We start from the raw sequence: 9,740 nt of genomic DNA, 5'->3' as shown, positions 1-9,740 counted from the left end.
AGTCCAAAATGTCCCGCACTGCTGGCAACCTTAAAATCCAGACTCATCCATCAGATAGCCACATGGAAGTGAGGATTCATCACTCCAGAGAACACATCTCCGCTACCATAGAGACCGGTGGCAGCAACTACCTTCGACAAAAATCAGTGTGACCTCACCAATGCACTTTTGGAAGAAAAATCTTTTGGTCAAAAAATCATTTACAATCACTCCTCAATCTTGTGGACAGCCTTCCAAAAAGAGTTGAGGCTGTATTAGTTGCAAAAGGCTGACATCATATTGAACCCTATGGGTTAAGAATGGGATGGCACTTAAGGTCATGCGTGAGTCAGGGCAGGTTAACAAATAGGTCTACTTTTGGCAATATAGTGTAAGAATTTGGGGACAACTGGAACTCTTACAAGTGGGAACAAAATAAGTAAGTAGTAGTAGTATTGCATTACATTACACTTCACAAACACTTTTATCCAAAGCTACTTACACTTTCTTGCAAAGTATTGATTACAGTCCCTGGAGCAGTGTGGGGATAGGTGCCTTGGTCATTTGTACCATGAGCTGTGGCTGTTAACAAATAACTGGTTATAATAACAGAGAGTAGATAAGTTCTATGTGCTCCTCAATAGTATTTTAGCAGTAGTATTCTAATTTGAAAATGTTATACAGTAACACTGTGCTTCGTATTTCAGCATAGGAAGCTGTGTGCTGCTCTGGCAGTAAGTCATATGGTAAATTGAATAGTCTCTTAATTTTGTGTGTCCTTATGCCACCACCAAAGCAAATTTTCAATTTTATGTAAGTTTAATGGACAATAAAGAAGTCTAAGGCTATGTCTCAAATGACGCACTTTTGTCAGTGCACTGACAGTCAGTGCACAGTGTACACAGTGCACTGAGGTCTTTAGTGCATAGTGTACTGGAAAAATTTGAGCACTATGCACTGTGCCCTTGCTGGAAGTGACGGATGAGCATGGCATTAGCTCGCCAAAATATGAGTTGGCTACTGTTTACAATGCACACCGCCTGGTGCTTGTATTTCCATGTCCTTCACCCCAAAGGACAACAATCACACATACAATACTTAGGTTGGCATGAAAAGGTTGGTGTCCAATCAACATTACTTACAGAATTAAAAGACTGTTGACCAAACTCTTCTACTGAACGGAATGCCACATTTCCTCCGTGTCATTGTCAATATGGCCACTGTTTAGTGCGTGCAGTGTCCATCATTAAAGCACTGCATTTTTCCGCCTATGTTAGGGGATCATCCTGGCACTTTCAGTGCACTGGCTCAACTGAATTTTTTTGCGTGAGCGCCCTAGGCACTGAAAAACAGTGCCTGAAGTGCACAAGTGCGGCATTTGAGACACAGCCTCTGTCTAAGTCTAAGTAAGAGTGCAGTAGGGGGTGGAAGGGTGGGATTCGAACTTGCAGCCCTCTGATCTTAAGTCCATCTCCTTAACCAGTAGGCCATGCCTGCCCATCACAGTAAATAGTAGTAATTAACAAAGTAGTAAATAATTAAGTAACCCAAGCAGGGTCCACTGCAGTGCCAAATTGTCAACCAATGTTCAAAAGGCAGCGAGTACAGCATGTCCATGAATTCATAAAGCACAATTTAAACTGGCAACGCTCGTTTCAATGCAAGTGCTGTATAGAGGTGAGCTGAAGTGCACACGTGATGACATTCCTCCAGGGACTGTGTAAAGTAATTATAAGCTGCTTTGGATATACAGTTTAGCATCTGCTGAGTGGAACTACAGTGGAATACTACACTCAAATCATCCTGACTGGTGCTGCTTGAAGACTTTCAGAGTGTGTCCATCTGTATTTTCCCAACCAAGACAAGCCTGCAATTTCTTTGCACCGCCTTGAGAAGTTTTCTGCACAGGCTCGTTTGGGAGAGCAAAACGGAACAGTAAAAATCAATGAAGGGCAAAACTAGTAAAAAGGCCAAAGTTACGCAGGAGGAGTTTCAAATGAATTACTTCTCTTTTCAGTCAATTCGCCTCCAAAAAAAAGTCTGGTTGTATGCTTGAAGTCTGCATGGCAAAAAAGTGCTGACCAACATTTTTTTGCTTTGAACAAAAGCTTGCGTTGAGGTGAATGATATTCCACACAGGTTACAGAGCACACACACAGAAATAGTTTGATTTTTTTTTTTTACTTGAGGTATTTAAAGGATGGGAATAAATAATGAACAAGTGTCACATGACATGATCGGGTAGTTAAAAATTCAGAAATTCATAAATACATAAATCAGTCAACCATTCACACACACTGACACACAAAAACACACACGGCACACAGCATCCTTGATTTGCACAGAACACCCACGAAAAGGGAGAAAGAAATCCAAAACCAAGTCAAAAACAAAGAAATATTCGAAAAAAGCCATGGAAGTTAATAAAAAAACACAATGTAGGATATATGAAAGGAACAGTTGTTTTCAAAAATAGCCTGGCCAATCACTAAACTAGACCAGTGTTTCTTTACATCCATTCTGCCACTAATTTGCAAGGCACTGGCAGTCCCCTCATAGACAAAGCCAAACCCAACGTCACTTTGCCATATTTCACTGTTCTGGGATCAGATACATACAGTATGTCAGTATAGTCGTTCTGTTCACCAATTGACAATACTGTCCTGCAGTAAAGGCAGTATACAATATTTGGTCAAAACTTAGTTTAGACTGGAAATGGACTCAATAATCCCTCTTTTGCCTTGAAAGAAAAATCTGCATCTTACTGTATCAAGAAAGCATCACACTTTCATATCAACATTTGATTGGGCATTATGACACCTTCGAAGAACATCTTCCTATTTTCAGAGTTCATATAGTCACTACTTTGCCTTAGTAGCATGACTGGACTGGCCATCTGGCACAGCAGGCATTTCCCTCGTGGGACCCTATTTTCAGAACAGTACATTTTTTAACATTTCTGACAACAGGGGCCCACGAGGGTGCGGGACCCACCGGTGAGTCAGTTCTGCACTGCTAATTATGAGGGGGCCCCTTTAGCCAAAAGTGCCCAGGTCCTATTTCTCCACCAGTTCAGCCTTGCTTAGTAGGGCAGACAGAATACTCACCTACTTCCACAGCCATGTAGCTGCTGGCCAGTGGACAGCGATAACCGTCAGAGTCTATCTCTAGCAGGAAGCCAGCAGGCAGGAGAGGAAGCTGGAGTGGCTCAGGGGGGAGGGCTGTAAGGATGTTGGATCTAGACGGCCTAGAGAGAAGGTCGACCCCTTTATTTGGGCTTCAGCTGGCCGTCCCTGAGGTGAAAGGTCACGTGGCCTCTATTGTGAGTCTGGAAAGGGGCCTGTGGCAACGGGAACAGGCCACACAACAACACCGCCACGGGGGGTCAAGCCACACAACAACACCGCCACAGAGGGGTCCGGGCCACACTACAACGCCACAGCAGGGGGGGGGCAGGCTACACCACAACACCGGGGTGGGGGGTCAGAGTCAGGAAAGACGACAGTGGGGTGTGGTGGGGTCCTGGGGTCCCAGACTGAGGATGGAGGCTAGTGGGGTGGGGTGGGGGTCAACGATGGCTGACTGGTTGGTTCTCTCCTGCAAGGCTGCAAATGTGCAGCACAAAAAGGCTCATGGGAACTGGGGGGCAATTTGTTGTAAAATAGGAAAATATTTTTTTAAGAACATGTTGATTAGAAAAAGAAATACTAACAGAACCTGAAGGGACTATTTACAAAGAGGCAACTGTTGTTCTTAATCTGATAATGACCACTATGTCATTAGATCAGCTCTACAACACTTGGTCAAGAGATCAGTCTAACCAAAAGCCTGGCTAACTACGCCTAGTCAACTCTACACAGGATAGTGGACCACTTTAATCCATCACCAGCCATAATGTCATTTCATTTCATTTCATTTTCATGTCTTCCTTTTTTAACCAGAGGCTCTTAATGACATTACATTTGTAATATACAAACAGAAACAATATCACAATGATTTGGGACGTTTTTCTGACGTTATGGTTGAAGCCATCCATTCCCACAAGTCATGATCCCTTTGCATCAAATGAATGTCTATCATATCTTTGGAAAGCTTGTTCCCTTCTCGTTCTTCCAGTTTCCAGTGAGGTTTTATCCATTTAGTAGAGAGAGAAGTATCGCCAACCCTTTTTAATTCCAATGTCCATGGCAGGTAAAAAACAAAACAAAAGACAAAACATGGTACACAACTCAGCAAGCATGAACAAAATAAATAACCGAAAGGAAAATCATGGAGGACAAAGCCAAACAGGCCAGAAGGGAAAGGCTTCTTCAGGGGCCAATGGAGCTGGTGACATCCACATGACAAGTCGGCTGCATTGTCCTTCGTTGTCCTTAGAGGGTAAGTTTGGGGGTGTAAGGGGAGGATAGTCCCACAGTCTTTGTAATAAAATATCCTCTTCACTCAGACGTCATCAAATATACGTCCACGAGACAATGACGTGGACAGGTAGCGACCTCCAGTGTACCTTAAATAAATAATAATAAAAACATATTAGCAAAAAATATAGACACGATCCAGTGATCTTATGCTGCTACATATTACACAACACTTAGCTTGTGCGTATGTCTATCTGTGCATGCATATTGTACAGTACTAGTGCAGTATTTCTGTACAACTATGTATTTGATGACTTTTGGTCAGTAATTCCTTTAAGCAGTGTGATATTTAAGTCACAGTAGTGATTATAAACTGGCAAAAGAATGACTTCATTCGATGACTTCATTTGTTCGATAAGCTAGCGTGGTCATTGTCACATAATGAGCTGGCCAGTGAGTGACATGTTTATGTCCTCCGTAGAGTGTGGCCTGCTACTGTGCCTGCTGTCCCCAGAGTCCGCTGCCTCATCATGATGTCACAACAAACATGTGACATATAGACCAGCTCATAGTGTATGACGTCAGTGGTGTGGCCTGCTCGCCTGTGCTCCGCAGTGAAAACTGTGTTTGTATTTTCATGACATTATATCGCATCATAAAATGATGATGTGCTCACGTGCGCTCCTGAGTGAAAACTGTGTTTGTATTTCATGACATTATAATTGCGTCATAATGGTGAACTGTTCACCTGCGCTCCTCAGTGAAAACTGTGTATTTCATGGTGTTATAATCGCATCATAAAATGATGATGTGCTGACCTGTGCTCGTCAGTGAAAACTGTGTTTGTATTTCATGACATTATATCGCATCATAAAGAGGTGAGCTGCTGACCTGCGCTCCTCGGTGTCCGCCGGCTCCTCTGCGTTGAAGTCCAGCGGCTCCACGTCCTGCAGCAACTCAGTCTGGTCACTACGGTCCCTCCTGGACACTGGAGCATCTAGGAGGAGGAGCAGGAGGAGGAGGAGGAGGAGGAAGAGGAGAAGGAGGAGGAGGAAGTGGATGGTGAGGAAGATGAGGAAGAGGAGGAGGAAGATGGCAAGGAAGAGGAGAAGGACAAGGAGGACAAAGAGAAGGAGTAGGAGGTAGCGAGAGGTATGAGACCCCTTGTTTCTGTCCACGCTTAACTTGAAATAATTTGGCTTGACCTTGTGTTAAAGAGTACATCCCCTGGAAAACACATGTCCACCATCTGTAAAACATCTGCCTCTGAAAGCGCCAAGTCTCAATTCAACAGCGTATAAGTCAAGGCAAAAGTCATTCCTAATATTGACAAGTCAACTCAAGTGGCTCAAGTCTGTCTCAAGCCTGTCTCAAGTCTGGCCCGTGGCTCAAGTGGGCGCTCGACTGCTACATCGGCGACCCGGGTTCGATTCCGGACCGAGGTCATTTGCCGAACCCCCCCCGTCTCTCACTCCCCACTCATTTCTTGTCACAACTTCACTATCCTATCATAATAAAGGCAGAAAAAGCCCAGAAAAATACAAAAAAGGCAGACTGACGTTCAAGTCACAGGCCCACATCACTCACATGCACTGCTGTTCATCACTGCCTCGTTGTTCTCCTTCAGTTCGTTGTAGGTGTTCCTATTACGCCCAGCAGTTCTCTCCCGTGGGTCCCCATAGCGTTCCCGCCATTCCTAGAAGAAAGAAAAAAATAATACATGAAAATAATTTCATCCTGACGGTGTTCTATAAAGTTGGTTTGGACGCAAACTTGATTCATTTCAACAAATTTTAAGAGGCGCTTCTTCAAGCTGGATTTTATAACCATCACAAGTTGCAGGTTCCTCTATTAGAACTGCTAGGAGAGTCATGGGTAAGCGGTTAGGGTGTCAAACTTGTAAACCGACTCCCGACCCGCCAGGTTGGTGGGGGGAGTAATTAACCAGTGCTCTCCCCCATCCTCCTCCATGACTGAGGTACCCTGAGCATGGTGATGTCCCGCCAAACTGCTCCCTTGGGGAGCCATTGATGGCTGCCCCCTTGCACGGGTGAGGCATAAATGCAATTTCATTATGTGCAGTGAACACTTGTGTGCTGTGGATGGAGTGCTGTGTCACAATGACAATAGGAGTTGGAGTTCCCCAATTGTGCTTTCACTTTCACTTTTTTATTATCAGGTCTATGACCATCTGAGATATCTACAGCGGGTTTATCATAGATACTTTTGGGGGTAGATGACTGAAGCGGCCCACCCATCTACGTCCTGGAACACTCACTGCTCTCTGGTTCTGCCCATTCCAATGTTCAAAAGGTTCTAACACACCCATACACTTTAGGGGTTCTGCCCAATTCCATCGGTTCTAGAAACGCAAGTTTCTCGAGCATAAACACATACCCTTCTGCGATTCTCTCCATCTTCAGTCCTCTGTCTCTTCCTCTTCTCTGTAAGCAGAAGCACACAGCACATCAGAGAGAGAGAGAGAGAGAGAGAGAGAGAGAGAGAGAGAGAGAGAGAGAGAGAGAGAGAGAGAGAGAGAGAGAGAGAGAGAGAGAGTACGTATCCAACTACACGTGAATAGCGCGGAAATAAATAATGCGGATGTTAATTAAAGGCCAGCCTGCCAGACAGCCGGCCAGATTCCCATGGCTTAGGTTACACTGCAATTTGGCTGCACATTAACAGTGTATGAAAAGAACATTTTTTTTGGCCGCTCTTCACATGACTTATTCCAGAAAGTTTCTGCATGGCTGTATTTTCAGGTTTGTTCATTTCATTTACTTGACCAGCTAAATCTCTTGGTCTAAGCCACATCTTCAGTTCAGAAACTGCTAGAACTAGACCTAACGGTTACATCATTTACTAAATTAAAAAGAATGCTGGGTTCAGAAGGCTTTGTAGGATTTGGAAATGACATGATGACATATAATAGGTAAGCCAAAAATGGGGTCAGTGTGACACTACCATTTTTCGAGGCTAATGAACAATTCTGGTCAGTAGATGGCTACTGTGAATGACTCACTGTTGGGCAACTGGATCTTCTGCCGCCCCACAGTCTGTAGGGGGAAACCCCCCATTTGCCATCTGGCTTGAGCCAGGTCGACACTCATAGGCTGGCAAGTCTCAGCTAGTGCACCATCTGACATCGAACTGTGTATTCTTCTGTGAAGAAATGCTACCAGGATTAATGTTACTCTGACACCGCATAGAGGGTAGGCGTGCAAATTAACTTCTTTAAATATCCTACAAATTAGTGGATTAGATCCTTGGATTGTGAATAAGAAGGGGGCGCTGTGGCGCACTGGGCTAAGGTACCCGGACCATGTGCAGCCAGATTGCCTAGGCGGAGCAGGGTTCAAGTCCAGGTGGTCATTTCCCTACCCATCTCTCTCTCCTCCACTCACTTTCCTGTCATTCCTTCATTGTCCTGTCCAAATACACCCCCCCCCAAAAAAAAATATCAAAAATATCAAAAAATATCATTCTCAAGCTATAACCATACTGTCACCAAGTCTTAATCTGTTACTTCAGGCTATCCGTAATGTCATAGCAATGTTATGATACAGTACAGTAGTTGAGTCTTTTCAGCCTGCCAATGGGCCCATCTGCACATAGGGGCTACAAATGTAGTGATTAAGAAGATGCTATGCTGTATTTCAGCTAATGCAAAGCAAGGTAGAGTAGGAGTGACAATGCAATGTTCATAGTTGTACAAAGTAAAAGTAGAAGTACTCTTACAGAATTACAATATTCATAGTATGATATTACAAAAGGTTAAACCATGCAAGATCATACCACTATGTAATTACATGTGTAAGAGTGCTTCTACTATACAACTCTGTAGTGCTGTTGAGCTCAGCTCTCCTGGGGTGAGTTCCTCAAAAGGGAAGTTGTTAGCCTGTTAGCAACTTCGGTAGTTGCCAATGGGAAAATGCATTGAAAGCAACGAAGTAGCTAATGTAGTAAGCAACTTTGGTTTTGAGAAACTCAGCCCTGGGTAGTATTTCTCAATAGCGAAGTTGTTAGCCAGTTAGCAAGTTGCCTATGGGAAATTGCATTGCAAACAACAAAGTAGTTCATAAGGGTTGGAGCAGGCGTCACCCAACAGTTTTTTTCTTCCTTTTAAGGGTGCTGACCAAAATATTGTAAGACTGAAAAATGAAAAAAGGTCGCACCATGCATAGGTTTCTTTTTATTTACACAGACGCGTTTCGGCGCTCTGCCTTCCTCAGTGTGCACACTGAGGAAGGCAGAGCGCCGAAACGCGTCTGTGTAAATAAAAAGAGACAACAAAGTAGCTAATGAAGTTAGCAACTATGGTTTCGAGAAATGCACCCCTGATCAGCTCTGTCCTCATCCAGCAGGTGACTCACTGCATGAGTCACTGCACGGAGGCCAAGGCTGAGCTGAGCAGTGATTGATTGAGCATTGAGCTGAGCATGATGATGATCATGGTCAAATAATCAGCCCTTAATTAAGCAAGGAGGAGGAGTAGGAGGAGTAGGAGATCTCACGAAATAAAATGAAATCTGAGATCACCAACCATGTGATTCATGAGTCATTAAATCATTGTGATTGACTGGTCACGATTAGTAACCCCCAATTTAGAGTCCCCACAGGAAGAGACCTCACAGTGCAAGACCTGACAGATACAGTAAAAATGAATAGGCTGATGGACCACTACTGATTACAGCCTGAACGAATGCAGAGCTCCCAGCATGAGGACAGCATGGGGGCCAATGAGAAGATGAGGTCACCTTGTCCAGGTCACTTTAGACATAGGTGTATGGAAGAATGATGCAATGTGAAGTAATGTTAATAAGTGTATTAATATTCAGTTTAGCATCCCGAATATGATCGGGATATTAAGTATCCCAAATTTGTGGTTGAACATACAGTGCCCTCCATAATTATTGGCACCCCTGGTTGAGATGTGTTAAAAGCCTTAAAATAAATTCAGTGTTTATTGCAGAAGAATACTGTCACACTGAAAATTGTAGGAAAATGTAGCCTTCAACTCAAATGAATTGTAAGAAAAGAAAAAAAATCCCTGACTAAAAAATAATTATTTTTCATTAAATCACCTGTTCCACAATTATTGGCACCCTTAACAATTCCCAGGAAATAAATATAATTGAAGCATTTCTGTCATTTCTACAGTAGTTTACAAAGTTTAACAGAGTATGTAGGAACATTTAATTAGTAATTCATCACTTCCTGTTTCCCTGGGGTATAAATATGACGTGACACTGAGGCCATTTCTCTTATCCACTCTTAAACATGGGAAAGACAAAGGAACACAGCATACAAGTGAGGCAGATGTGCGTCGACCTTCACAGGTCAGGCAGAGGCTACAAGAAGATTGCCACTCAACTGCAGCTGCCCATATCCACTGTGAGAGGA

At 43.6% G+C, this 9,740-nt stretch overlaps 1 protein-coding gene across 1 annotated transcript in view; it reads right to left on the bottom strand.

Annotated features, from left to right (window-relative positions):
• Window positions 1-2,010: 2,010 nt before the first annotated feature.
• Window positions 2,011-9,740, bottom strand: part of lmbrd2a (LMBR1 domain containing 2a) — a 30,189-nt gene continuing 22,459 nt past the window's right edge. Inside the window, exons 15-18 of the mRNA XM_063195694.1 lie at window positions 6,735-6,781; window positions 5,925-6,033; window positions 5,229-5,334; window positions 2,011-4,486 (exon numbers count right to left, since the gene is read on the bottom strand). Coding sequence (XP_063051764.1) covers window positions 4,423-4,486; window positions 5,229-5,334; window positions 5,925-6,033; window positions 6,735-6,781 — 326 coding nt within the window. The 3' untranslated portion in view covers window positions 2,011-4,422. The remainder of the gene's footprint in view (window positions 4,487-5,228; window positions 5,335-5,924; window positions 6,034-6,734; window positions 6,782-9,740) is intronic.

The sequence above is a fragment of the Engraulis encrasicolus genome, chromosome 3 (assembly GCF_034702125.1).
Source record: "Engraulis encrasicolus isolate BLACKSEA-1 chromosome 3, IST_EnEncr_1.0, whole genome shotgun sequence".
Classification (NCBI taxonomy): Eukaryota; Metazoa; Chordata; class Actinopteri; order Clupeiformes; family Engraulidae; genus Engraulis; species Engraulis encrasicolus.
This window is presented reverse-complemented; position numbering and strand designations above follow the sequence as displayed.